This window comes from Mustela lutreola, chromosome 10 (genome assembly GCF_030435805.1).
Source record: "Mustela lutreola isolate mMusLut2 chromosome 10, mMusLut2.pri, whole genome shotgun sequence".
Classification (NCBI taxonomy): domain Eukaryota; kingdom Metazoa; phylum Chordata; class Mammalia; order Carnivora; family Mustelidae; genus Mustela; species Mustela lutreola.
The window spans coordinates 1,263,856-1,291,218 of NC_081299.1; the positions used below are offsets into that span (position 1 = coordinate 1,263,856).

General features: G+C 66.2%; 2 protein-coding genes across 3 annotated transcripts; both read right to left on the reverse strand.

Annotated features, from left to right (window-relative positions):
• Nucleotides 1-1,694: 1,694 nt before the first annotated feature.
• Nucleotides 1,695-16,900, reverse strand: PANK4 (pantothenate kinase 4 (inactive)). 2 transcript variants are annotated; one of them, XM_059135813.1, is made up of 19 exons: nucleotides 16,742-16,900; nucleotides 12,638-12,720; nucleotides 12,116-12,330; nucleotides 11,449-11,632; nucleotides 11,146-11,238; nucleotides 10,638-10,791; nucleotides 10,368-10,549; nucleotides 9,729-9,810; nucleotides 9,100-9,200; nucleotides 6,910-7,065; nucleotides 6,153-6,265; nucleotides 5,878-5,965; nucleotides 4,715-4,866; nucleotides 3,841-3,896; nucleotides 3,671-3,720; nucleotides 3,178-3,282; nucleotides 2,759-2,859; nucleotides 2,607-2,675; nucleotides 1,695-2,161 (listed from the first exon to the last, which is right to left on the reverse strand). In XM_059135813.1, exons 1-19 carry the CDS (start codon nucleotides 16,863-16,865, stop codon nucleotides 1,948-1,950), a joined length of 2,322 nt encoding a protein of 773 aa, XP_058991796.1. In that variant the 5' UTR covers nucleotides 16,866-16,900; the 3' UTR covers nucleotides 1,695-1,947. The 2 variants fall into 2 exon arrangements, 1 of the variants encoding a protein (XP_058991796.1); XR_009345070.1 differs by lacking the exons at nucleotides 1,695-2,161; nucleotides 2,607-2,675 and having other exon boundaries at nucleotides 3,178-3,248.
• Nucleotides 16,901-18,977: 2,077 nt separating this feature from the next.
• HES5 (hes family bHLH transcription factor 5) lies at nucleotides 18,978-20,400 on the reverse strand. Its single transcript, XM_059136997.1, has 3 exons — nucleotides 20,284-20,400; nucleotides 20,044-20,209; nucleotides 18,978-19,960 (listed from the first exon to the last, which is right to left on the reverse strand). Exons 1-3 carry the CDS (start codon nucleotides 20,335-20,337, stop codon nucleotides 19,677-19,679), a joined length of 504 nt encoding a protein of 167 aa, XP_058992980.1. The 5' UTR covers nucleotides 20,338-20,400; the 3' UTR covers nucleotides 18,978-19,676.
• Nucleotides 20,401-27,363: the final 6,963 nt, after the last annotated feature.

Consider the following 27,363-nt stretch of genomic DNA (forward strand, 5'->3'; position numbering starts at 1 on the left):
GGGCCACCCAAGGCCTTTGCCACGAGAGTGCCTGTTATGCAGCAGGTGGTGGGTCCAGCCAGCGAGGTCTCGTGTCCGACTACCAGGATAGGCCCTGCTGTCTTCCCGATAGGGCTGGCGAGAAGGTGGGCACCGACACGAGGCTGGGTGCTGGTGGGTGGGCACGGTCTCCCTCGAGGTGTCCCCTCTGCAGACTCCAGGGGCCTGTGCCAGCCACTCGCCCAGTCTTAGCGAAGGCCAGGTGGAGGGTGCCTGCTGGCCCCACAACCCCCCGAACCCACCACACCCCTTCTCAGGTACGGGGAACACTTCCATGGGAAGCGGTGCCCCGAGACCAAGAGGAGCCCCAACGGAGAGCATTTAGGAGGTGTGCCTGGCCTCCAGGGTCCCTAGAATCTGGGGTGTGTTGGAAGAGGGCACCTGGGGGCATCAGCCAGGGGCTTCTGGGCCAGGCTGGCTGCTGGGGCTCCTGGAGCTGAGAAGCAGGGCCGATTCCCATCTGGCCCTGGTTGGGAGCCGCCTGCCACCACACCTGGGGAGGCTGGGTCTGTCCCAGAGGGTGCCTGGCAGCAGGGCGGGTCTTGCCTGCACGGCTCTGCCCAGCTGATGCCAGGGCTGGGGCACCGCAGCCCCTGACGGCAAAGTTGGGCAGATGGAAGAACCTGTGGGGGTGTTGGGCTGACCCAGGCTCTGGCCAGACTTTTTGGGCCTCCTGGGCATCCGTGCTGGGCTCTCCCTGCACCAGGAAGCAGGGGGCAGAGGGCCATCAGGCCAAGGGGCCAGGGAGGCCATACAAAGGGGGCCACAGCCCGCTGAACCGTGCAGGGGTGTCGGCTGGGGAGATGCAGGCCAGACTGTGGTGGGCTGAGGTGGCAGGATGCTTGTGGATGGTGGGGGTTCACGGGAACCCCTGCTGGGCCAGCCTGGCCTAGGGACCCTGGGAATGGCTGCCACTGGGGGCACAGACCCGGCCTGGCACAAGCAGCCACGAGCCCGTGGGGCTAGGGTTGATGCATGCGTGGCTCACCGGGGGCCTGGAAGGAAGGTGCAGGAGTGGCCAGGGCCCCTGGCAGGAGCTGCAGCATCGGGGACAGGGCTGGCCGCCTCCTGAGGCCGGCTGCCAGGTGACTCAGCCGAGCGCATCCGCGTGCATGTGGGCATAGTCCTGCGGCAGCAGCCGTGCCTCGGGCCCACGCCCTGCGGGAAGGGGCAGTGCGCAGCCCTCTGAGGGCCGGAGACAGGGCTCTGGGCTTGGGCGTACAGCCCCGTGATGAGGTCGGGTCTGAGCAGGAGTGTGTGCGGCCACCAAGCCCAAGAGCCCCTGAAGACCCTCCTGTGGCTGCCGCCTGCAGTCAGGAGCGTGGCCCAGCCCGGCCTGGCCCCCCAGTCCGTCTTGGGTGCGGTGGGGCTGCGGACTCACAGGACGGCCCTCCCTGACAGACGTGCTGGTGACAGGACTGCCAAGGACACAGGGAGTCACCGGACAGCCGCGGCCCACAGCCCACATAGGATCAGGTGCTCCAGCAGTAAGCGGAGGGAAGACCCTGCTCGCGGCCACCCAGGGCGGGGCTCATGGGGCCCGCTGTCTTGAGAGCACCCGGCACGGCCGGACGACACCGCGGGCTCTCTCTGGGCGCCCCGAGCTCCCGCTGACCTGCTGGAGACATGAGCGCGGATTTACATCTGTACACGTGTGTGTATAAAAGATTATTTCACAGTTAAATATATTCCAATACGCATGTCTCACTGGACAAGTTGCGTCTCCCAGCACGAACGAGGCAGCATCACAGAGACCCGACGGCGCATGCTCGCGCCCGGCCACGCCTGGCCCCTGCTCCTGTCCCAGGTGCACGACACGAATGCTCTGCTTGGAACTCGGTTTCCCTGCCGCGGTCGGAGCACGTCCCTGACAAGCGCAGAGCAGAGCTGCCCGGTGGGGCCGGCGCCTCACTCGGCCGGAACCTCGTACTTGAAGATGACACTGAAGAGCCGGCCGCCCAGCCGCTCGGCCAGCCAGGAGTTCTTGATGACGGCCAGCTTGAGGCTCTCGCAGCGCAGGGCCGCGTGGTAGTTGGTGTGGACGGCCCGGCCCATGCCCTCGATCACCACCAGGTCCGCGCCTCGCTCCCGCACCAGCACGGCCAGTCCCTTGTCCAGGCGGCTGTGGGGAGGGAGGGGGCTGTGAGGGGGGGGAATGGTGGCGCCTTACTCCTGCACTGAGCTGTCCCCCGGGAGACACCATGCCCTGTGTCCCTAAAGGGCAGTAACTGACAGGGATGCCTGGAGCGCCCCCACCCCTGGGCCTGACGCCGCTTCTCTCCATGATGAAATCCTCTTTCCTGGTTGACAGCGGCCCTGGAAAGGGAGCAGGTCAGCCCCGGGAACTGTTCTGGCCCAGCCGGCTCCCAGCGCCCGGTTCTCCTGCTCTAGGATCCCCAGGGCCTGAAACACCAGTGCGGTGACCCGGTCATCAGCGCCAAGGAGCCTCGGGGGTGTCTGCCTCTCTCACCAGACGGGGCCCGTCCGCCCGGGGCCCCACCGAGGGGCTGCTGCCTTCTGTGGCACACAGGGAGGCCAGGGGCGGGCACAGAGGTGCCTCGGGGTACCTGAGGTCCAGACACGGGGAGCTGGAGCCCGTCTGCGTCAGCAGCAGCCTCTCCTCCCTGAGCGCCGAGCTGCAGAGCACAGGGACCGGTCGGCACCCCTCCCGCCGTGCCCCCACCTCTCCACGCAGACCCTGGGCTCCTGGCTAGCTTACTGGACGACGGGGTCCATGGCCGCGATGCGCTCGGCCACAATGAGGGACTCGCAGTAGGTGACGTCGTTCAAGGCAGGTCCCGAGTTGCACGCCAGGATGACCTGCGGCGGGATGCCCCGAGCTTTGTACGGACCTCGGCCGCCGCCCGGCGCCGAGCCAGCGCGTGTCTGCCCACCCACCCGGGGCTGCCGGCTGAGCGGCACGACCCCGACGACCTCTCACTGCTCGCTGGCTCCAGGAGGGCTGGCTCCTGGGTCGGGACGAAGACGGCCCCAGAACACTGTGGTCGGGCTGACCCGAGGTCCGTGGCGTGAGGAGCCTCACCCGAACCTGCCTGCCCCACAGAGGCCACGATGGCGCCAACCCCACTGCGAGGGGCGGGCCCAGGGCAGGGATCCCGCCGCGGCCCGGACGCTCACCTCCGTCCCTCTAGAGAGAAGCTCCCTGACAAAGGGGAAGACTCCCAAAATGACGTCTACTCCACTGTTATCTGCGAAAATTAAGGCACATTTGTGAGGGGGCCCCTGCAAGACAAAACCAGGACGCTCAGTCGGGAACAGGCGCGCCCAAGCGCTGCAGACCCTGCGCGCTCCACGTTCCCCGCGGGCCGAGGCCGAGGGCTGCTGGCTCCCGCAGGTGCTGGGGTGCGGGGGGCGGGACGCGCCTGTGGCTCTTCCGGAACCGTGTCCCCAATGACCTCTGAGCCGCGGCCACCGACCTAACCAGCAGAGCCTGCAGGGGGCAGTGGCTGGGGGAGCGGGGCCGCGGCGTCCGCCTCCGGGGGGGGGGGGGGGGGCCCTCGGTGCACCGCCCTGGAGTGGCCCCGTGCCCCGTCCTGTGCCCATCCCCCTCCTCCGGGGCCTCGAGAGCCCGGCCCGGCCCTGGGGCAGAGGCAGGGGCGGTGGTGTGTACCTTCAGCCTCTGAAGCCACTTGCTGTAGGAGTCCACGAGCCACGGCCGCTCTGTGGGACACGGAGCCAGTCAGCCCCCGGCCCCGGCAGGCCCGCTCCCCTCCCGCAGCCGTGCCCTCGCTCCTTCCCTCCCCTGCAGGGCGAAGTCCCAGCGCGGACGGGAGCCCCTACCTTGCAGCTTCATCTTCGCTTCCTCGAAGCCAAACTGGGGGTCAGACTCGAGAACGCTGCACGGCGGAGAAAACAAGTCACAAAAACCCCAACCTCAGCTTCCGCATTCACCGTGGAGCCCAAACGGGCTGAGCCCGCTAGGATCTGGAGCGCGCAAGTCTCACAGGCCCCAGAGCAGTGGCGGTCTGGACGAGCTCCAGGACGCGGGGCGTGGGGGGGAGCTGGGGGCGGGGGGAGGTGGGGAGGGTCCCGAGTGTGTGCCAGCTTCCGGCAAGGCGCTGGGTCAGCCCCGGCCTCGCCCGGCACACGCCCCGACATGTTACTCAAAGGGACAGCTAGTGACAAGGGTAAGGAGGGCATGAGGGCGCTTCTCAGCGTAGACCCGGCGAGGGCAAGGACAGGACACCAGGCAGGAGACCAAGCATCCAGCAAGGGAAGAGGCCCAGGCCTGGGCTGGGGGTGCCGCTCCCTCGGGGCCCCTGGGCCACCTGCTCCCACCCGCGTCTGCGAGCTCCTTCAAAAAGCACCTCCGTCTCCCAGTTTCAACTGTTAAGTATAGTTGGATTCCCACCGTAATGTGCAAAGCCCAGATCTGGGTTTCTACATCTGAAAACATCACGCCCCAAACCCACAGCCCAGCCCTCCACGTGCCTGCTCTGAACAGGCTCGGGGCAGCCAGGAAGGAAATCCGCCACCCACTCCTGGGGCCAGGGCACCGGGACCCCATCCCTCATGCCACCTCCGCAGGGACCGAGCTGGGGCAGCGCACGTGGCCGAGGGGGACAGGACGGGCCGTGGCCCTGAGCCCGAGATGGAGTGAGCAGGCAGGGGCAGGGCTGAAGCGTGGAGGGGCCGTGAAGGCAGCGGCACCTACTCGGAGACGGCTTTCGCTCCCCAGTCGAAGACGTTCCCCGCCAGCAACCCCTTCACCAGGGCCAGCTGCCTCTCCTCCCAGCCCAAGGCGTCCAGACAGCGGATCACCCTCGGGAAACACTTTAGCGCCACTCCGTTTTCCTTCTGCTTGACCTGCGGGGAAAGGCGAGTCGCTGGTTGGCGTGAAGGCACGGCCCTGCCTCCCTCGGGCCCTCAGAGGACCAGGCAGAGGGAGGGCGCCCCGCTGTGGATGTCCCCACGAGGCCGCCCTGAGGGAACGGACGCCCAGCTGTCACAGGCGTTCCGGCAACCCTGGATGCTGACAGCTACTGACTGAGAACAGCGCGGCCGCGGGCGCACACTCAGCCACAGCCGCGGGGCCAACACTCAGCCACGGCCGCGGGGCGCACACTCACACGGCCGCAGGCGCACATTCAGTCACGGCCGCGGGGCCAACACTCAGCCACGGCCGCGGGGCCAACACTCAGACACGGCCGCGGGGCGCACACTCAGCCACGGCCGCGGGGCCAACACTCAGCCACGGCTGCAGGCGCACACTCACACGGCCGCAGGCGCACATTCAGTCACGGCCGCGCGGGCGCACTCAGACACGGCCGCGGGGCTCACACTCAGCCACAGCCGCGGGGCCAACACTCAGTCATGGCCGCGGGGCGCACACTCAGCCACAGCCTCGGGGTGCACACTCAGACACGGCCACGAGGAGCTTGTGCCGTGTCCCCAGGCAGGGCAGAGATGGGCTATGGTGGGAGACTCAGACCCTCGCAGGTACCCCACGCCCTATCCCCAGATAGTCCGTCTGAGGGCAAGGGAGGCAGGAGGTGGGGTATGCGGCGCTGGTTTGGAGCCCTGGCCGCCATCCCCGGGCACATGGCCTCCTGGGCACAATGGTCTGAGGAGGCTGGTACCTCTCAGCCGGCTGGTGGGCTCGGGCGGCTTGTCACCTGCGAAAGCAGGACTGCTGTCCACAAACGCCAACCCTGAGGCCAGACGCCGACCCCACCAGGCCAGAGACAGGCACCGCCCACCGAGAGACCACCCAGTGCTCGCACCAGGCAGGCCAGGCCAGGCCAGGCTGTACCCCTGCCCCCTGCTGCCCGCACCCCCCTCGCAGGCACCAACCCCACGCAGGGGGGCGGCACTCACTTTGGAGTAGGGGTCTGGGAAGTTGAACTCGTTCAAACAGTGCTCCCTCGTGTCCAACAGGCTGCGCACGGTCAGGGTCCCGTAGGCGCTGGGGAAAAGGTGGAAGAAGGCAGCTCAGGGGGTCGGCCACCAAGTATACGGCCTCCCCCCGGCCGCCGCCTCGGCCCCCGGAGAGCGTCCTCGCGGCAAAGCAGCTGCGGAGCAGGTGCGCGGGGAGGCCAGGCAGAGGCACACGGTGCCCAGGGTGGCTACCGGAGCCCGGCGCGGACACTCACAACGGCTGATGCCGCAGCGTCTGCAGTTTGCCCCAGTACTTTTGCCGGAACTTCTCGGCCCTCTCGGCCGCATCTGCTGAGCCCGGCTGGCTGGCCACGGCACGTTTCACCACCTGCCGGGCACAGGCCGCTTAGCAAGGCCCCGGCCTCTGTGTGGCCAGGGCCGTGGTCCGAGCATATCCCCACACACAGGCCCACGGCCGCTGGAGATTGGGGTCCCGGGCTCTCCCCTGTGGGGTGGGAATGGGGTCACCGCTGGCCCCCACCCGGGGATCAGAGCCACATCAGCTGGGATGAGCTCCTGCGGCACCGGAGGTTGGGGGGGGACAGGTGGCCTGGGACCATCCTAGGAGGCCATGCGAGGTCCCAGCCTGGAGGCCCCTCACTCAGAGGACAGAGCCTGGAGGCCTGTGAGGACTGAAAAGGACGTTCGCAGGGGCCGGGAAGGCCTGAGACGCAACCCACCCGGGCCTGGAGTCCCACCGCCGTCGCCCCCGACCCCGCGTCAACCGCGTGCCTCTGCCCAAACACAGGACCAGCGCGGTGACCTGGCACGGCCCCAGGTGCTTCGGACCCACGAAGCCCACGGGGTCGCACCTACACCCAAGGAACAGGAATCAAATCTCAAAGTCCGACTCAGACCCCACAGCCACCGACCAACCCCCCCACAACTGTCGCTGCTCCTCGGAAGCCCCACGGTTTCCAGAGATGCCCGTCTCTCGTCCCCGGGGGCGGCCGGTCCGCCCCGAGCCCTCACCCCGTCCAGGGCCTCCTCGAAGCAGGTGAGCCAGTACTTGCGGGCTGGTGCGTCGTCCGTCAGGTCGACCGTGTCAGGCACGTAGGAAGAAGGGTCCAGAAGGAGGGGCAGGTTGACCAGCGGCCGCTCCAGCCGGTCCATCTCCAGCAAGTCAAACTGGGAGGGGGAGAGGCGACACGCGCGTCAGCCGTGCGGTCCCGGAAGACCGAGACCCCTCGGGCCAGTCTGAGCAGCAGCTCCTCGGGGGAGCGCACGAGGACGGGGCGGACAGGCCCCTTCTTCCCGGGCCCGCCCGCCCACCTTACAGCCCTTCCCGGCCTCAGCGCCCAGAGCCAGGCTCCCTGGATCCTGAGTCCGCCCAACCCCACCGAGGCCACGTCCCTCCCAGTGACTGTGCTGGTGCTCCTGCGACGGGGTGGCCCTGTGGTCGGGGACACCTGCACCAGCATGTGCTGCTCTCCCCACACACGCTGGCTGCACTTCTGGCTCCGTCTCTGCCACTCCAGCCCCCACGGGCATGGTCCCCTCTCTGCCCAGCCGGCCCTTGTTCCGTGACTCCCGTGGTACCATACCCACAGCAAGGCCACAGGGACCCCGTGGGGCCGGCAGTCCAGGCTCCCACGCTGGCTCCTTTCTCTCCACAGCACGGGTGCCCTCCACGCATGCTGTGTCCAGAACCAACTCCCTGGCTACGCCGAGGGGTAGGACCCCTCCCCGCCCGACGTGCTACCTAGGACCACCAGCCATAAGCACATGCTCCGGCCATTTCCGGAGGAGCCGTCCCTCGGCCACTTTTAAGTTTTATGTTGCTCAGACGAGGCTGGTGTCACACCAGCCCTGGTCCCCGGAGACGTGCTCACACCTCACTCGGCATGAGCCTGGCAGCCCTCTCCCTGCTTGTGGCCGCGCACCCGACTCCGCTCTCGTCTGCCCGCGGCCAGACCAGCAAGCCGGGAGGGCAAAAGGCAGGCGTGCTCTGAGCTGGGTGCCTGCACCTGGGGCACCCTGGCTCTCGGGGTGCCTGAATCACAGGGCGCTCAGCCAGGAAACAGCTGGTGCATTGCCAGGCAATGAAGGAAAGTGGACGGTCGCCCATCTCCGGGGCCTCGGCCCGGTGTTCGGGGCACCCCGTCCGGCCGACAAGCAGCTCACACCTCAGCTTTGCCTTGTGTAGGCTCTGCACACCCGTGTGTGAAGGGAGCCTCTGCCCCTGCCTTGCAGGCCGCACGGAGACCCGGCAGGACGGGTGCGTGAGGCGCGGAGCAAGCCGGCACGCACGCCAGCTCGACACTCGCCCTCCTCGCTCACGTGTCCGTTGGGCTCTGCGATCCCTGAGGCAGGAATCCACGTCGCGCCTCCACAGACCAGAAGCGGGGGTCAAAGATGCAGAGACCCTACACCTGCCACCTACGGGCACGGCCGGGCCGGCACACGGGGCCCTGGGAGGGGTTCTCGTGGGGAACTCATGATTAGATCCCGTGTTCTTACGGTGCTTACGCCGACTTATGAGAGAACCTGCGTCTACAACTGAAAACCAGTGTTGCATCCGACAAGCCAGCAGTCCGGTCCTGAAGGAGGCAATCTGACCCGTGTGCCCAGACTGGCCGCCCGGACTCCCCCAGCTGGCTCTCTGGCCGGCGCCTGAGCTCTGCCAAGTGCTCAGAGACTTACAAGAGTGACAAGCCAGTGGGGGGGCGTCCTCAGTAAGCCTGTGAGTTCCCCAGTACGGGCCACAGTGGCAGCGTCCTGTGTCCGGCTGATACTGGTCCTGGTGGGAAACCCTCTTTGCCCGCTCAGCAGGACGGAGGAGCCCCTGCCCAGTCACACAGGTGTCTCCCCAGCTGGGGGTCGAGCAATGGGTAGGAAGCTTCCCAGGGCAAGAGACTCTGTGCCTCCGCAGGTTTGAAACCATCAGGCAGAGAACGTGGTCTACGGGAGGGGCCCGGGTTGGTGCTGACCCTGGTTCTGCTGTCAGTGGCCCCACCGCACCGCGGAAGCACACACTGTATGCTCCCTGCAAACAGGGGCCTGCACTGCACGGTCTTGGGGCTCCTGTGGAACTTTTGGAAAACACAGAACTGCTGGGGCCTGAGGAGGGAAACCAGCCCCCCTGTTCTTATCGTCCATGGTTGGTCAGTGGCCAGGACAGGGGGTCTCGGAACCTGACCCCACCAAGAACCCCACACTTACGGTGCCGCTCCTGGCCCGCTGCGTCGGGCAGAGCTCTGGGGACGAGCTCATCAGCCCGGAGCTGCCTGCATAGTTCTCTCCCCAGCTGTACTGGTTAGGGTCTGGACGGGAGAAAACCAGGGGTCACCCCGGGGGTACCACTCTGTGCCCACACCCCAGCACGGCCCAACCGCCACGGAGGGTCCCCACAACACCAAGGGAGCCTGGGGCGGTGGCACCGTGGTCTCTCTCGCTAGTACTGAATCCTTGTACGATTACTTGGACCTTTCCAAGCATCTTAGAGCAGCCCGCCTCCCCATCATGCCCTCCAAGTGGACTTCAACAGGCAGGCCGCCAAGGCGCGTTCCTTGCCCTCATCACGCACAGACGACCCCCAGGAAGAAGGAAGGACTGCTGCTGAGGGCCAGCCCCTGCCTCGGCCCCCGTCTGCCCTGGGCCAGCTCCTGCCCCCACCCCCGCCTGGCCCACCGAGACCACCATGCAGGCGCTGGACTCCAGAGGGTGAGTGAGGGCAGTGGGCCGGCACCTCCTGGGAAGGTTAGAGACCCACTTCCACAGCCTCCACTGCTTCTTGCTCCCATGTGCCCTGCACTGTTGGGACGCGACGTCACCCCGGCCGCTGGACTCACTGTCTTGTTCTGCTCCTTTAAGAAACGCTCCGATGGCTCCCAGGTAGCCCTCGTGTCTCAGAAACAGCGCCTGGACCTCCCCCTGCCACAGCAAGACCCTGTCTGAGCTGGCCTCACTGCCACGGGGGGAGTCTGGGCAGCTCGGAACTGACCCGCCGCCCACCGTCCACCTCCCTATGTGGCAGAGGCTTCCCGAAAAGTCCGCGATGCACTCGTCCACAAAACCACATTCAGGGCTGAAGTTAAAAGCTTGGCATTTGGAGAAATCAGAGAGTGACTAGCTTCTTTCACAAAATTAACACCCACCCAAGCACCCCACTCGCAGGCCCAGCCCAGAGTGTCCCGGGGAATGAAGGACGTCCCCGAGCTCAGCTCATCCACGGGGGAGACGGCAGCCGCGTGCCCACCGCTGCCACCGTGACCAACTCTGAGACGGCCACGGCGCCTGGTGCTGGAACCCACCAGGGCAAAGGGGCAGGGGTCCGGGAAAAGCCTGCCCTGGGCCTCCCTGCCCTTTGGTCGACAGGTTCTGAGGACATGGAGGGCTGGCACCAGAGCATCAGGGAGGGCAGGAGGGCGAGCTAGTGAGCGTCGGGGAGGGTTGGGAGGAGCGGCAGCTCCAGGGGCCCGCGGGGTCACCTTGGAGAAGAAGTTGATGCTGTAGGTGATGGTGCGCATGGTGACGGGGTGGCCGCGGATGAAGAACCCGCCGAAGTACACCCTGTCCAGGCCATGCAGCCTGGCGTAGAGGCAGGCGAGCTGCCCGATGTCGTTGCTGATCATGTGCAGCAGACTCTTGGCCATGTCCTCCTTGGAGAACTCTGGGGGAGGCACAGGTGGGCGCTGCTGGGCAGGGCCGGGCTGCGAGGGGGCTGGCGGCACGCAGAGGGCATTGTGGGGAGCAGGTACCTCTGTCGGCCATGGCGGACTTCCCGAAGCTGCTGGCGATGAGGCTGCCGCCCAGCCCCAGGGTCTGGTGGGCCCCGCCGTAGATGTCCTGCACCAGCATGTCCACGTTCCTGTGCTGGCCCTTGGAGGCCAAGTGCAGCAGCTCGTCGAACTTCTGCAGGGACGGGGGCCAGAAGGGGGGTGCTGCGGGAACTGCCAGCGCTGCCGCAGCCCGTGGAGCAGCACGTGGTGGGCCAGGAGGCCCTCCGGAGTTCGGGAAGGGGGTCAAGCTGAGCGTAGGAGAGGCAGTCAGGGCTCCACTGGCCGCCCCCTGCCCCGGACGACACCGGCAGTATGAATGGCCATCCTGCAGCAACCAAGAACCACGGCCAGGACGAGGCCCAGGGTCCCTGGCCGGACCCCCAGCCACCAGCCTCGGGCCTCGCGGCTGCCACTCCCCTCCTGAGATGGTCTGGGACCCAGGACCCGGAGCAGAGCCCGCGGCATCTCTCTGCGGCCCCTGCAGTACCTTTGTTTTGGTGAGCAGAGCCCCAAGTCCCCAGAAGGTGCCGCCCCCGATGGAGCTGCCGCCGACCCACTCGAATCTGTCCTCGGTCTCCACCTGCACGCACAGTGCCGGAGGCCGGTCAGCAGGGCCCGGCCCCACGCTGCGGCAAACTCCATTCCTGAGCGCCACACCTGGCCGCCTGCCGTGCCCCCGACAGCCCACGCTGGCGCCCCCCAGGTGGCCACGCCCCCGCACCCGGCCGGCTCCAGCAGACAGCGACCCCTGCCCGGTGGCCACAAGTGCGACCCCCACAGCGTGCGTCACCTTCACAATAGAGACTCCAGAGCCGATGTTGACCAGCAGATACGGGAAGATGTTGGGGTGATTGGTCTGGAATCGGAACTCGGGGTCGGAATCTTTCTGATACACAAAGGCCTCGTGGGGGATGTTCTTCAGCACAAAGTTGCAGCCTTTTATCAAGCATGTCATCACGTCCTCCTTGTCCACTCTGCAAGGGACAGAGCCTGGATGGTACAGCGCCTCTGCTGTGCGCGGCGGCTCGGGCTGGGCCGGCCCCGGGCTCCCTCCAGGGCTCCCTCCTGGCTGCGCTCAGCCGCCCACTCGCAAGGGACGCAAGGCTCCCAGACACGCCCCGGACACAGCTCAGACCGGCCCCTTCCCCTCTGCCCGGCAAATGGCTTTGGACGGGCCAGCTGCACGCACCCGAAGACCCGGAACTCTGCTGCGCGCGTGGCCCCAGCCTCACTCCCCACGTGGGCGAAGACGTCAGGGACCTCTGCCCCAGCAGGACGGGGAGCGCCGCCGCAGGAGCAGGGCCCCCTCCTCTCCTCGGCCACCCAGGCCATCCTCGGCTTCGGCCAACAGAAGCCTGATGCCAGCCCAGCTCAGACCCTTGCCCCTTCAGAGCCCGACCCTGAGACCCGAGGCCAGCAGCCCCTGCTCTCCTGCAGCCCCTGCGGCCCCCACCAACCTCAGCTGCAGCTTTTCTTCGATGAGGTCCTTGAACCTGTAGGCCCCGCCCCCGGTGGCCTGGATGACCTTGGTCTCCGTGCTGACGAGGTGGTCTTTGATGAAGTCCAGGCAGGCTTCGATGTAGGTGTTCTCGAACTTGACGAAGTGTAGCCGGGCAGTGACCTCCTCCTGCACAGAGACCTCGTAGGGCGGCTCGTGGTCCTGCTCTGCGTCCTGCGGGTAGAGGGCGGGGGTCTGGGTGCGCGTGCTGCCCTCGGGGAGGGAAGGACGTGGACGTGAGAGCCCTGAACAGGCCCAGCTCTCTAGGGGGTTCAGGTGGGAGGTGGAGCCGGAGAGGCAGCGGGTGCTCCTGCTGGGGTCCCTGGTGGAAGGGGAGTGAGCGAGGGAGCAGGGAGGGGTTTTCACATGAGGAACATCCAGGAGGCTAAGCGAAGGGGTGAGCGGTGGGCGCGGGGGGCCGGGAGAGCACCGTGCAGGGGGCACCGCGGTGCCTGACCACCCAGCCCGCCAGGCGGCTCACCTTGCCCGAGTAGTCGAAGGACCGCACTCTGGCCACTTTGTGCTGCACGGTGGAGTAGTAGGCCAGCTTGGTCAGCGAGCCCCCTGGCAGGGGAGACACAGACGGGCAAAGTCAGGAGCCGGACGGGAGGGCCCGAGGCTCTTCTGCGCACCGTCTCCTCTGCCACACTGTCCTGTGCGTGAGGCACTTGGTGTAACTTGAGCCCGACACTCTGCAGGGCCCCGGGCAGAGGAAGGGGATGAACCGGGAGACCCAGACACTCCGCTGTCTTTGAGACCACACCAGGCCTGAGCCTGTCCCCCACCCCTCCGCATCCAGTCCTGGGCAGGAAGGAAAGCGTCCTGTTTCCGGGAAGCCTCAGCGATCATGAGTGGTTCAGAAAAACTCTGTTTCAGACTCCGACTGTGAAAATGACCCGACAGAGGAAGCTGGCGAGTACACAGCTTTCACTGACCCGCACCCCGCCGGCCGTGATGGCTCGGGGGAAGCGGTAACAAAAGTATCCTCCGGAGGGGGCGAGCAGAGGAGGGGCTGCTTCACCAGCGTGCCCTCTCACGGCTCTGGGCGGGGCGGCCACACGGCGGGCGGCAGGGTCTCCTCCTCCCGGCCGGCCTTGTGAACACCCAGGGAAGCCCAGCATCGGGAAGCAGAAGAGGCTTTATTTGCCTGAAACACGTTTCAGGGCCACTTAAAAAGCCGTCCTGGGCGGTCACTTCCGAGCGTGCGGAGTGAGGCGGCCAGTGGGTCCGTGCACGACCGCCGGGGAGGACGAGGAGGAGGCGGCTCGGGAGGCTCGGGGCTGAGAGCCGCTTCGAAACCTGCCGGGCTCCGTGGGCTGGCCCAGGTGAGGCAGAGCCCTATGTGAGGGGGAGGCTGAGGCTAATCTCCGACCGCTGCTTTGTGACAGGATCCCAAGGGAACATACAAGAAACACATCTGGGGGCTGAAGCTGGCCCAGGGAAGAGAAACCCGCTGCCGAGAGCACGCGCGGGGAGCCCGCCGCAGTGTGGACGGGCCTGCGAGGGCCGCAGTGACCTGCCCTTGGCGGGCCCTGTTCAGGCCACCCAGGCACAGGCTTACCTCATCCCCAGACCGTGGGCTTTAGAGGGAGAACTTGGTCTTAAGCTTCCTTATCCGTCCTCCCCGCCCCCAATCCCCGCCTGGCCCAGAGCGTCCTTCGCTCTGAATTAACTGTTTCCTAAAAAGACCAGCAACGCAAAGGGATGAAGATACACCTTGAGAGACTTTTCAAAAAGTGACCCTAAACGAGCCCCCTCCACCCTGCCACGGAAACCCAGTCTCAGGGTGTGTCTTCTTTGGGTGAACTTTAAATCACAAGCAAATATGAGTGTTGGGGTTTGGGGGAGGGAAGTCAGGTCTGTGTGCCCCACGCCACGCGCCCCCCATGAGGCAATGCCCAGCAGCCCAGACTCGTCTCTCCACACCCCGTCGGGAGGGAAGAGTCAGGGGTCTAGGAGGTGAGTGGGGACGTGCAGAGCAGGGCTGTCAGCCTGAACCGGGCTGAGCTCACAGAGCAGAGCAGGGGCAGGGGCAGGCAGGGCCGAGAGCTCATCTGCTCTCAGGATCCTCTGGATTTAGCGAATGCCAACCCAGCTCCCAGCCACAGGTCATGGCACGTCAAGCCTAAGAGGAGCCATGCACGCAGCCCTGGGCTCGCTGGCGGGCACCGCAGCCTCCCCAGTCCAGAGCCAGGAGCAGCGGACCGTGGGAGCAGCCTCCTCGGGTCCCTTCTCCAGCCCCTGAGCCAAGACCTGCCCACTCACCCAGACCCGCGGGGCCTGACTCAGGGCTGTCCTCTCCTCCGCCTTCTTGGCCTGTCCTCCTATTTTGGGCAACAAGGGGCGCGGGACACCCCAATCTGTGTTGACAAAATGTCCCCACTGCTTTCCAAGTGAGGAACCCACTCGGCTGACACGAGCGTCCGAGAGAGAAAGGCCTGCCGAGGACACAGAGCAGCCGAGCTCTGCTGGACCAAGAGGCCTGGAGAGGCCAGGGGAAGCGGGAGAAGCCTGTTTTTAAAGCAGACTATAGGCGCGCACGGTGACTGGTGCACTCAGGGCTGAGGACCCGCACCCGAGTGGTGACCTCCTACCAGCCCTGGGAACGCACACAAGGTCTGTCCTTTGGAACAATGACTGTGTCCTTTGGAGAAACACAGACATGGGACCGAGACCCAGCGAACCTCCCAAGAGGGGAAATGAACACGGACACTAAAAATATCCCGAGTGTCCTCTGCCCAGGAGCCCCGCCTGGGCTGGCGCCGGAGGACACCTTCCTGGACTGCCTGCGTCCTGTGGCTACAACCTGCCCCTGGGGGCCACACAGAAGATCAAAGGTAAACCCCGTGGCCAGCCAATTCTGGCTGCACCTCAGAAACGCTAAGTGCCGACTCGCTCCCAAGCAGCAGCACCCCAGCATACGTGCTGCAAAACCGGGTGCATGCCCGAGGGCACACACCCTACGGCCCGGCCACCTGGAGGCATGGGCGGGTCTCCAAAGACACACAGAGGAGAGTCCTGAGGGGCCTCCCGGGAAGCCTGGCTTGGGAACCCCCAAGCCGGGCCTCTAAGCTTCCCCTCGCCAGCCCAACATGCACCCTGGCAGGACGTTTCATCAGCTCCCATGCTCCTCCTGTGCCGGGCTCCATATGGGCTCCTTGGCACACCTGCCACCAGGTCAGGGCCCCACAGCAGCGCTGCTCACCACCCCGGGCATCTGCAGGCTGAGAATACAGGACCCAGCCCCGCCTCCCCACGGCTCCCACCTCCTGGAGGACGCGCCCCCACCCACCCAAGTCCCAGACAGTAGAGCAACTCTGGGGAGCAGCGGGTGGCAAAAGCATCCCATGCACGCGGCTCCAAGGGGCCGCCCGGCGCTGCCAGGACGCCCCAGTCCTTCCAGGAGAGGAGCACTCTTGCCCAGCTTCCACAGGTCAGCGTGTGACCCGTGGCTGGGGCCGGGCAAGCGCTCACTCTCGGCTTCGGGCAGGCACAAGCCAGCTGAGGCCACCGCAAGGATCTGAGCCTGCGCCCGCCCTGGCCTGCTCCGGGTGTCCTCCGCAGCAGGACACGGTCTTCCATCCCTGCGCGGACCCGGGCGGGGCCGCAGAGTGCGCGCTGCCCAGGAGCCAGGCCTACCTGGCCGCTTACAGCCGGGGACCCGAAACAACTTCGCTACCGGCCGTGACGGGGGCGGCTGGGAGGTGGGGGGCGCCAGGGCGGGGTAAGGGGCAGGGGCTGGGGCTGGGGCAGGGGCAGGGACAGGGGCAGGGGCAGGGGCTGGGGCTGGGGCAGGGGCTGGGGCTGGGGCAGGGGCTGGGGCTGGGGCTGGGGCTGGGGCAGGGGCAGGGGCTGGGGCTGGGGCTGGGGCAGGGGCTGGGGCTGGGGCAGGGGCAGGGGCAGGGGCTGGGGCTGGGGCTGGGGCAGGGGCAGGGGCTGGGGCTGGGGCTGGGGCTGGGGCAGGGGCTGGGGCTGGGGCTGGCCGGCGCAGCAAGGTGGGGCGGGGGCTGGGCGGGGCCCTGGGGCACCGCCGCGGGCCGCGCGGCACGAGGAAGCTTCTGAAGGCCGCCAGCCAGGGCCCCCGGGTCCACGTCCAGGTCCTCCGAACTCCCGCCAAATGTCAGCCGTCCGGGAGCTGAGGCGGCCGCGGGAGGGCTCGGGCTGGGCCCGGGCGGGCAGCCCTCAGAGGACTCCAGCGGCCCGAGCCTGGCCGCCGTCCACCCTCGGCGCGGCCCTAGACGGCGGGCCCCGGGCCCCTCTCGCGGCCCGCACAGGCCCCGCCCGGCGCCCGACCCTACGGAGATGGACCACCGCGGGGCTGCGGGGCCGCCCGCCTCTCTGCACCGGACTACGACCCCCGGCGTGCCCCGCTGCGGCCGCGCAGCGCCTGCCGGGAATGGTAGTCCGGCCGCCACGGCGAGCGCGGGCGCCGGCGGGCCGCGGACTACAAGGTCCGACAGGCTGTGCGCGCCGGCGGCCCGCGCCCCGCCCTTCGTCCTTGCCACCGCCCCCGGCCCGCCGGCTCCGCCACCGGCGCCCACGCCCGCTGCGCGCCGCCCGACTCCCGGCGCCCGCCCGCGGCTACCAATGTCAATGGCGAAGCGCTTGGCGTTCTCCAGGTTGCGGAAGATCTCGTCGGGGGGCAGCGTGATGCTCTTGTCCAGGCTGTCCCCGCTGCTCCCGCTGCCGCTCGCTCCACACTCCGCCATTTTGAATGTGCCCGGCCAACCTAATCATCTATGGAGATATATGCGCATATATTTGACTGCTAAACGCCCTCCGCGCATATATTATGCTAATGAGACGTCCGGGCCTGCCCCTCCCCGCCCGCCCCTGTGGTCCCCGCGGCTGGAGGGCCACTGGGTTCTCCTGAGCCAGAGTCCCCAAGGCCGCTGGCCCAGCACAAAACGTCTGGACTGTTGTCTTTGTTGCCCTTTCAGCGAGCTGGCCAGATGCTGACGTTCAGTGCTGTGAGCTAGTGCAGAGGAGGGTCCTGGGGCTCCAAAGACCTGCCTCTGTCCATGAGTACCGCTGTCATCAAGGCGCGTGTGACCCACCAGCCCGGCTCTCTAGGAGCGAAGGATTGTGGGCTGCGAGAGCCCCATGGAAATGGGGGTGTTGGGGACCCTGTTGTCCAGGCGCCACCAGTGCAGGGTGGATGGTGCACCTGCCTGCAGGTGGGGAGGACACTCACTCTGATGGTGAGGTCTGCAGAGAGTGCAGCAGAAAGCACGGCAGCCTGCCTGGAGGAGGCTGCCTTTTGGCAAAGCGGAGAGTCTACAGGCATTTGCAGAGAACTAGCTGAAATGGTTCCTGAAGCTGGAGTGCGGGTACAGATTGTGATCGGGACGGGTTTCAGGGCCCGTCCTTGGGAAGCCTCTGATGGCTGGGAGACCCTTGAGGGATGCGTCTCCCTCAGGGGCACTAGGCGCTTTAGGAAAGAATCCAGACAGTGTTGGTGGCAGACAGAGGGTCCCTAAGGTGGCTTTGGCAACGGACTCCCAGGTGACTCTGGGCTGGTTACTTTGTGTCTCTGGACCTCAGCCTCTGTTGAACCCGTCTCCAGCCGCCTGGCAAGGCCTTTGGAGTATAGGCCTGTGGGGCCGCAGGAACTGGGAGCTCGGGGTGGGGGGGGATGGGGGGGGAAGGGGCCATGGACTTCAGCCTGGGAGAAGCGGCCTTGCGAATATCTTCGAAGGGGTTGAGGGGGCTGGTGGGGGCGCCTGGAGGGGAAGAGTGCAGAGGGCCTGGTCCCAGAGGACGCAGGCCTGGAGCTTCGAGGACCCTGGGCCACGGGTGGGGGTGTGTGGGCCTGGCCAGGGGGCACACCCCACTCCCCATTCATTGACACGCCTGCTCACATGCAGGACGCCTGTGGGATGCAGGGGAAAGGTGTGGGGCAGGCGATGGGCTGGCCTGGAGAGGGTGCCTTGGATTCTGCTCCGAGTGGCCAGAAGGACTCCAGAGGGCAGTGGGGTGAGGCATGCTGAAGAGGAAGGATGGCCAGGTCTGGGCCCCACGGCCCCAATGACGTGTGAAAGACTTGGCCCCATGTCCAGCTCCTTCCCCTCCCCCCAACCTGGGTGGGTTTGTCCCTTGGGGAGCCTGCATCCTTTTAGGCTCCTGCGGACTCCACCGGTGTCCAGTACCCTGCCTAAAAATAGGTGCCCTTTTTGAGGCGAGGGATTGTCCTTGGTGACTTTGTCACCAGCCCTGCCTCTTGCAGCCCTGGTGAGCATTCGGCCTGCAGGGAGGGCGGGAGAGCCACCCGTGGACTAGCCAAGCGGCTGCTCCCAGGAGCTCTTCCGGGGGCAGGGGCCGCTGGCCGTGCTGGAAGGCCAGGGTGGAGGCGAACACCGTCTCCTGCAGTGTGGCCCAGCTGAACCCCTCTGCTGCGGGGAGGGCCCCCTGCAGGCCAGGGTCTCTGCATCGCCTTCAGCCAAATGGAGCTGGAAAGTCCCGTAGCTGTCACTAGCGCCCCCCTGCCCTGTCCCCCACCTGCAGGGAGCCAGCGAGGGGCCATGAAGGAAGCTCCAGCATCCCTTCCGGCTGTCCATGGGCTCTGGGTTCCATGGGGCCTGCTCTTCTCCCGGCCTGCCTCCCCCCTGCTTGCTCACCTCCTGTCTTCATTCCCGCCTTCCCTCAGCCGGGACCAGCACTTCTGCCTTGTCCAGAGGGCCACTGGCAGAGACACCTCCCCCCACAGCTGGGGATCATGATGGTGCGTGGCCTCCTCCACCCCTGCAGACCGCCCCCACCACCGTGGCTGCCAAGAACCCATGTACAGCACAAGAGACAGACCCGAGGGCTGCTTGGTCAGGTTTTATTGGAAATCTGCAGAGCCAGCCCGTGGGCTCCCACGGGGACCGAGGGTTCAAATTCTGAATTCAGATCCTGCCCACACGCACCCACCCACACACAGGGACCCTTTGAGGATCATGGTGGAGACCCCCGCCCTCCCCCCAAAGCCCACTCTGAGCCCCTGCTAGACAACCGAGTGTGAACGGGGGCCTTGTGGCCGCGGCTTCGCGTGGCCCTTCCGTGCCCGTCCAGGCTGACGCTCGTTCCTATGAGGATACACCTTGAGTTCCGCCTTCACAAAAGGCAAATGTGCCCACGGCACGGCCCGCCCGCCAGGCCCCCTGGCCTGGACGCTGCAGGCCCTGAAGAAAGTCTTCTACACACGGAGGCACCGGCTGACCGAGCCCCTGACACTTACAAATATCATAGAACCCCAGGCGGTGGGGACTTCCCAGAAGTCACTTGCTGAAATGCAAACACAGAACAACCCCATGGAGTCAGACACTTGGCAGAAGGTGGGCCCTGATTGTCCTAAGTGACAAGGACTCTGCAAGCACATTCTCTTGAGAATGACCCTCCTGCTGGCCCGCCAGCCTGGAGAGAGAGCCTTCCGGAGAAGGGGGTCTGTCCAAGCCCCAGGAGGGACAGATGGATGGCCAGAGGAGCAGGCTGGCCGGCCCTCCGGTCCTCGGGGGTGGCCACCCGCCAGGCCGGCAGGGTCACCAGGGCCGCCAGAGGCCGCAGGTGGGCTGGCGTGCTGCGACGGCGGTGGCCTTGGCGGGGGTGAGCACGGGCGGGGGCGCGGTGCCCGCGGCCTTGGGTTCCTTAGTGGGCACCGTGGGCGCGGCGGGGGGTCGCTGGAAGTGGTAGAGCAGCTTCATCTGCGTGTCGCTGGCCGCGTGCAGCGTCAGGAACTGCACGGCCTCCTGCAGGCACCAGGAGTAGCCCTCGCTGTAGTCCTGGTGCAGGCTCTTGGGGCCGGCGGCGGCGGCGGCGGCGAAGGCTGCGGCGAGACGGGGCGGCGGTGACTGGGGGCGGGGCGCGGGGGGAGGCGGGGCGCGGGGCGCGGCGGGGGGCGCGGCTCACCTTTGCTGTGCTTCAGGTAGCTGACGGCCATCTCCAGGATGTCGGCCTTCTCCAGCTTGGAGTTGGGCTGGTGGCGCGCGAACTCCTGCTCCAGCAGCAGCTTCAGCTGCTCGATGCTGCTGTTGATGCGGTCGCGGCGCATCTTCTCCACCACGGGCTTGCGGAGCTGCGGGGGACACGCGCGTCAGCCGGCGGCGGGGCGCGGGGCGCGGGGCGCGGGGCGGGCGGCGGCTCACTTACGCGGTTTTTCTCTTTGGGGCTGAGCAGCTCCACGGCCACGGTGCTGGGGGCCATGCCTGGCGCGGAGAGGCGGCGGGCGAGCAGGCAGTGGCGGCCGGCGGGCCGGCGGGCCCTATATAGGCGCGGCGGCGGGCAGGCGCCTGGGGCCCGGGCGCCGCGGCCGTTCCCACACTCGGCGGCCAATGGCCGGGCGGGCCGCACAAAGGCGCCGGCCCATTAGCGCACGCTAAATTGCCTGTGAATTGGCGCGGGCACAATGGGCGCTCCCCGAGGAGCAGGTGGGCCGCTCCGCACAATGTCCGGGCTGTGGGAACGCGCTCGCCCTCATTAGCATCCCGGGGCCTGATGCTGGGAGCCCCGCGCCTCAATATGCTGTCTTTTCCCAGGCCTCGGGGATAGGGGGCGGGGGTGGGGGTGGGGAGCAGGAAAGAGTGGTGCCCCTCCCGGGCCCCTCTCTCCCCTCCCCTTCGCCTCTCCCGGGGTCTCCCGCCGCTGGCTGGCAGAGGCTAGGCGGGGAAAAGCTTTCCAGTGAATGAGTGGGGGGCTTCCAGAGGCTAGGGGGCCTCCCTGATGGGGACCTGCTGCACACCCCACACCCACGCCAGGGCGGGTGGAATGGAGGAGGCTACAGTCTTCCCGTGCGCAGGTGGAAGGGGGAAGAGGGACCCACGCTTTTGGAATCAGACCTGCTGGCGGAGGTGATAAGTCCCAGGCTGTCACCTGACTTCTTCAGGGCTGGAAAACCTTCCGTGGCTTAGCCTGGGGAAGACTAGGGTAGCAGAGGGCCTGAAGTGCCCAGCATGGAGTCTGGTGCCGAGGCGCTCCCCCCAGGATCTGCTGCACCCCGTCTTCCGGGGAGCAGCCTGTCAGGCAGTGGCATCTGGGGTGTCCTGCACCAGCCGGTGCTCCTCAGGGCCTCACCCTGCCCCATGGGGCAGGAGGTACGAGCACAGAGTCCGCAGAGCACAGGAGAGCCCAGGGCCCCAGGGGTGTGCTTGACACACGTGTGTGGTCACCACACATACAAGACTGGGGGTGGGGGAGGCCTCTGCTGCCCGCTGGCTGCTGCCCAGCCTGGTGGGGACGTGTGGGGTTTGCTTTCCTTGGGCATTCTGCCAGCGGGTGGGGAGGAAGGGTGCCAGGTGGTAGGCATGGGGGTCAGAGCAGGACAGGCCTGGAGCCCACACGGATGCTTCATGAGCTCAGACAGCCCCCTAGGGCCTCCCTGGGAAAACTGGTAATTCTGGTGCCTGGCCAGCCAAGCCCAGGTCCCCCAGCTGCTTTGGGGACTGCCAGCCCTACCCTGGTTGTCCAGGAGCACCCCCTCTGCCCAGAGCAGTCATCTTGCTCTGATTCTCTGGAGTCCTGCAGGGACTGGGGTGGCAGAGCCGGGGCTTCCTCCTGGACGCAGGGCAGGACCCAGTCAGGTTCAATGGGCAGGCGGAACCTCTGTCCTGGGAACCGGCAGGTGGCATCAGGGCACATCAGCCAGAGTTTGAATCCAGGAACAGGTCCAGGTGTGGCTGGAAATTGAAGGGCTTTAACAAGGGTCCAGTCAGATCTCCCCCCTCCGCCGGGGTCTTGGCAGGGACCCACAGCTATGACTGGCTTGTTTGGTGGACCTGCTCCAGAAACCCCCCTCCCCCTCCCTTATCCCCACCCCCACCGCATACAAGGAGCCTTTGGTTTCCCAGCAATGGGCGAGGCGGGAAGCAGGCAGGATGGTGTCGCGACAGGAGTGGCTGGGAGCCAGCTCAGGGCTGCACTGTGGGCCAGCTGGTCACCCACTGGGGTGTGTTAGGCTGGGGAGCTTCCAGAGGGGAACCTTCAGGTAACTTTGAAGGGGGAGCATAGGGAGCCCCTGTTCACCCCTCTGGTACCTTCTCCTCCTCCTCCCTCCTAACAGCCTCCTCTTGAAGGGGGCCCAGGCCCTGGGCTGGCTGTGGGAGGCGGGAGACCCTGGGCCGGGGCTCCTCTCTGAGCAGATGGGGCCCTACTACAGATGTGTGGCTCTAGTTTGATGCAAAAGGGCAGGGGACAGCTGAGGAAGCTGGGGATGGGCGTGCGGAAGCCACAGGCTCTGCCGCGCAGCCTTGGGCGCTGACCACAGCCTAGGTGCGGGCGGGCAGGTCCTGCGGGCGGAGCGCGAGACCCAGGACGCTCCCTGGGGCCATTTCTCAGCCCAAATGGGACTCATGCTGGGCAGTGGGCATGTTTTGGTGTGTCCCTTGCTTGTTTATGGACTCCCTAGGGGTGGGTTGGAGTGGGAGGGAGAGGGTGGCTTTGTCACCTGTGTCTCCGTTGGCCACACCCTCAAAGCTAGGGACTCAGCACCAAGAAATTGCTTAGCGAAGGGCTTGGGGAATGCAGGGGTAGGGAGCAAGCCCCAAACCCACTCCGGCCCTGGCCACAGCTGGCTAGACACAGCTGGCGAGATACGAGCCCAAGTCCACGTGTGCCCTAAGCGTCTGGCTGCTAGACACGGGGGTCCCAGGGCCCTGACCACGAGTGAGGGAAGTCCTCAGGCCAGCCCGTCCCTCTCCCTGCCTCACTTCTATCTGCGTCAGAGGGGCATTTGGCTAGGGCTTGTGTCCTGCCCTCACCCCCATTCCCCAAGCTGGCTCTTGGTCCAAGTGAGACACGTGCAGGAGATGTGGTCCAGCTCCCACCAGCCCTCCAGCTGCCCACCCACCCGCAGTGGGCCCGGGTGGCCTGCCCGAAGTGAGGGTGGTGAGTGGGCCGCCTCCTTCTTCCCTCCTCCCCCTGAGCTGGAGCAGCTTTGGTTCATTTTTCAGTTGTGGGAGATATGAGACGAACGGTGTTCAATCCCAGCGAGGCCGGATAGAGCCTGGCTCCCTCCCTGTGTGCGGGCCAGATGGCAGCTCTGAGCCCTCCAAGGCACACGCCTGGCCTTTGTGGGCCGTTTAACACTATGAATGGGGCCAAAGTGTGGGAAACTCCTTGGGCTCCTGGCTCACACCACCCGGAGGGGGCTGGCCCACCAGGCCTGGGGGAGGGGGATGCGAATGGGCCGGTGGGGGGAGGGCTGAGGCTCCCTCCCGGCTGGTGGGCTTGGAGCAGAAGCACCGGGGAATGCAGGGGCTGGTCAGATCTTCCGACTGAGCTGCCCCCAGCAGCTGGGGAGGGGCTCCTTTCTCCAGCTGGGACTTTGAGGGGGAGGGAGGTTTGTCCTGCCCCCCACCCTGGAGACCTCAGTAAGTCTGGGGTGAGCCTCAGCACTGAGGGAAGATGCCTGGCTGTGATGTGGGGGGCTCCCCTAGTTGGGCTTATTATGCTAGAATTCAGGAATCTGGGACCATAACTCCTTTGTGAATGACACCCCAACCCCCGGGGGACTGCAAAGCAGGCGGCTTGCAGGGGGTGAGGGCTCCAGGGGCATTAGCTCCCGAGGCTGGAGGCTGGAGGAGGAGAGCGCTAGCGGAGAAAGTGAAATGGGGCAGCCGCCGTGGGAGGGAGCGGCGTGGGGTTCCCCAGAAATCCAGCCGGGAGCCACCACGTGGTCCAGAAGCTCGTCTTCTGCGCATGCGCCCCGAAGACCTGGGTGCAGGGGCTGAGCGCTGTGCACCCCACGACCCCGGCAGCCGCGCTCACGAGGGCCCAGCGGTGGGAGCAGCCCCGGGGGGCCGCGGGTGGACCGAGGAGGAGCAGCACCGGGTCCCTCCGCGTGACGGACTGTTACCCAGCCTGAGAGAGGAAGGGGCAGGGCCGGAGCTCAAGGACTTCGAGCTCAGAGAGACCAGTGCTCCCCGCAGCACAGGCCCCGCGGGACTCCCCGCACGCGCGGCTCCCGCGGGAGTCAGATCCGCGGAGTCAGAGAGTGGCGGGGTGGGTGCCACAGGTCGGGGGCTAGCGTTTCCTGGGACAGACGTCAGTCTGGAAGATGGAACGTCCTGGAGACGGACGGTGGGGACGGGCGCGCGACAGTGGGCTGTGCTTCACGCCCCGAGCCATGCCCTTAGCGGAACAGCCGCGCATTTCACGTGAGGCCCGTTTCACGACCCACAGAGATGTTTTTAAATTTTATTTTTTAAATTTTATTAGGCAGGGGCGCCTGGGTGGCTCAGTGGGTTGAGCCTCTGCCTTGGGCTCGGGTCATGATCTCAGGGTCCTGGTATCGAGTCCCGCATCGGGCTCTCTGCTCAGCGGGGAGCCTGCTTCCTCCTCTCTCTGCCTGCCTCTCTGCCTACTTGTGGTCTCTGTCTGTCAAATAAATAAATAAAATCTTTAAAAAAATTTTTTATTAGGCAGAGAAGCAGGCAGAGAGAGGCGGAAGCAGGTTCCCTGCTGAGGAGAGAGCCCGATGTGGGGCTCGATCCCAGGACCCTGGGATCAGGACCTGAGCTGAAGGCAGAGGCTTTAACCCACTGAGCCACCCAGGTGCCCCCCCACAGAGATTTTTTAAAGGAGGTCGACTGTTTGCTCCATGGGAGCCCAGGGAACGCGCGGCCCCACGGGAGAGGCACCTTAGGGTAGCGCCCAGCTCCCGCCCGCGCCGCCCGGCGCTTTGGGACACACACACTGCTTAGTTTGTGTGACACACACAGGGGTTGGTTTCCATTATGCCTCTGTTTCCCGGATTCTCTGGAGTGAGCGTCAGACCCTCCTGTGGTTTCTAAGAGGGCACACTTGGGCTCGGCATCGTGCGGAGGGCGGAGGCACTGATGCTTCTTGAAAGAGCCATGGATTTCGGGAATGGAGGGGGAGATAGGGGTGTCCCGGAAGGTCTTCCTGGAGGAGGAGAGGCCCGAGCAGTCCTTGGAGGGATAGCGGGTGTGTTCCAGATAAGCAACGGCAGACACTTTGCCAGGCAACGAGAATGGGGAGATCTGGGCTTGGTGGGGGCGGGGGGTGTTGAAATAGGGACCAGCGTCTCCAAGTCCGGCTGGCAGGGGTTCCCCCGCCTGTGTGTGCTCATCCCAGTGTGCGCGCCGGGCTCCGGGAATAAAGGGCCTGGCCCTGGCTCCCTGGCCCCTCAGCTTGGCCCCCTCTCCTTGGCTGGTCAGTGTGTAGACACAGCTCAGGTGTCCCAGCTGGGTCACTCCTTCGCAGCGGCGTCCTGCTGCCCAGGTGTTAGAGGCCCTTGAGAAGAAGGTTCACGCCGGGCTGAGGGCTGCTCTGAGCCCCCTGGTCGGGAACAGGTGAACCTTGGCCCTGGGGGACGGGTAGGGGAAGGCCCTATCAACAGCTTGTCTCTTGCACTGTCGGGCGGGGCAGTACCCTGTCTTTTGTGATGCACCCGTGCCCCCCTGGTTCTGTGCCTGCCTCCCGCAGTGTCCCGCCCACACAGACACTTGTGCTTCTGCAGAGGGTCTCCTGTGCATTTCGGTAGCGCGCAGGGCGGCGGGAGCCTGGGAGGTTGCTCTCTGAGTGTGTTCCCCAGGGACACTGGGGGGTTGGTGTGGGGGGCAAGTCGAAGCTCAGGCTGGGCTCTGCCCTTCGCTTTATGTTGAACATGGGCTGCACTTACCTCTGTGCGGTGGGCTTTTCCCGCCAAGACCACCTGATGGAGGCACTGGTTCCCGGTCGCGGGAGATGACCCAGGGTGGCCGAGTGCGGCACCGCAGAGAGGAGACCCCCCCCCCCCCCCCGCTTGGCCTGGCACAGAAGGAGCCCTCATTGCTGGGACTGACGGCTTGGAGTTGCCTGGGATTCTCCGCTGAGCAGACGCCGGCGTACTGAATCAGGGTCACCAAGTCAGGGGCTCGAGGCTCTGCGCACACCCTTGTCTGTACACACACCTCTCCTTCCATGGTGGCGGGGTCCCAGGGAGTAGGGGCTCTGAGCAGGGAAGGACTGCCTGTGAGTACCCACGAGGTGGGCCAGGCTGGGCCTCATACATGGAATGCTGGGGGTCAGGTCACAGACCTGCCAGCTCCGTCAGATTCTGTGCTCCAGGGGGCTGAAACCCTTCTGCGGAAGCTGCCCTTGGACAGCTTCCAGCTCTGAGTTTGGCCTCCGTCCTTACTCCTGGGGGCCTGGGATGAGCTGGCTCTGCCCTGGACAGTGGGGGTGGTGACTCCAGCCTCCGCACCCTCCCCTTCTCTCAGCTCGCCCAAACCAGGCACTACCCTGCAGCCTGACTGGGGGAGGGCAGGCCATCCCTTGGTGTCCGCAGCTCCCGCCCTTCATGGTGGGGGTGGGATCACACCTGAGCAGCGGTCCCACCAAGTTCCCAGGCCAGACTTGGGGACCCCAGGCTTTGTGGGCCAGAGCAGGCCCCATGTTCCTAAACGGAGGGTGCTCTGGTCTCTGAGTGGGAGAGCTCAGACCCTAGGCTTGACCAGCCCCAGCCTCCGAGGCCTCAGTTTCCCCAGCGGAAAGAGGAGCAGGGTGGACGCGCAGAGGCGGGGGGTGTGGGAAAGCGCGGGGCCCTTGAGTCTCATGGGCCCCTCCGGATTAGGGGCCTCTGTGGCCCACGTGGCCCCCACCCCCCCAGTGGCCGGGGGCAGGCCCAGGTCGCAGTCCAAAGCTGGTTAAAACCCTGCCGTGTCAGAGAGCAGCTCGCTCCCAACCTCTGAAAGGCAGACAAGCCCTTCATTGCTCTATTATAACGCAGAGCCAGATGGTCTTTTGGGAGTCGTCCCCCCCTCCCGCCCCCCGGGGCCGCCCCCATTCATTCAGAAGCAGAGCCCGGCACTAATGCTGCGGGGTGGGGGGGGGAGCAGGCACGCTTCCACTGCCGGCCGCAGTGTGGGAACCACAGGCCAGCATAAACTGCATGCAGGAGGGGCGCGTGGGGACCCCAAGCCTGGTTCTTGGAGGCCAGACTGCCAGTGGGCACTGCCAGGCTGTCTCTCCACTGGGAGAGCCGGGATGGGGCTCTTAACCTGCCGTGAGCCTTGGCTTCCTGTGAACCGAGATGACAACAGAGCTGCCCGAGACCTGGGGAGATGGGGCTGAGCACAGGGGTGTGCACCAGGCCCTGCGCTGTGTCTGCGTCTCCCCAAGAATGCAGTCACGTGTTTAAACCCGTGAAAAAACAGCCAAAGAAGGAAATATTTTGTGACGCACAAAAATGACATGAAACTCGAACGGAGCGTCCATGAGTCACGCGTCGGG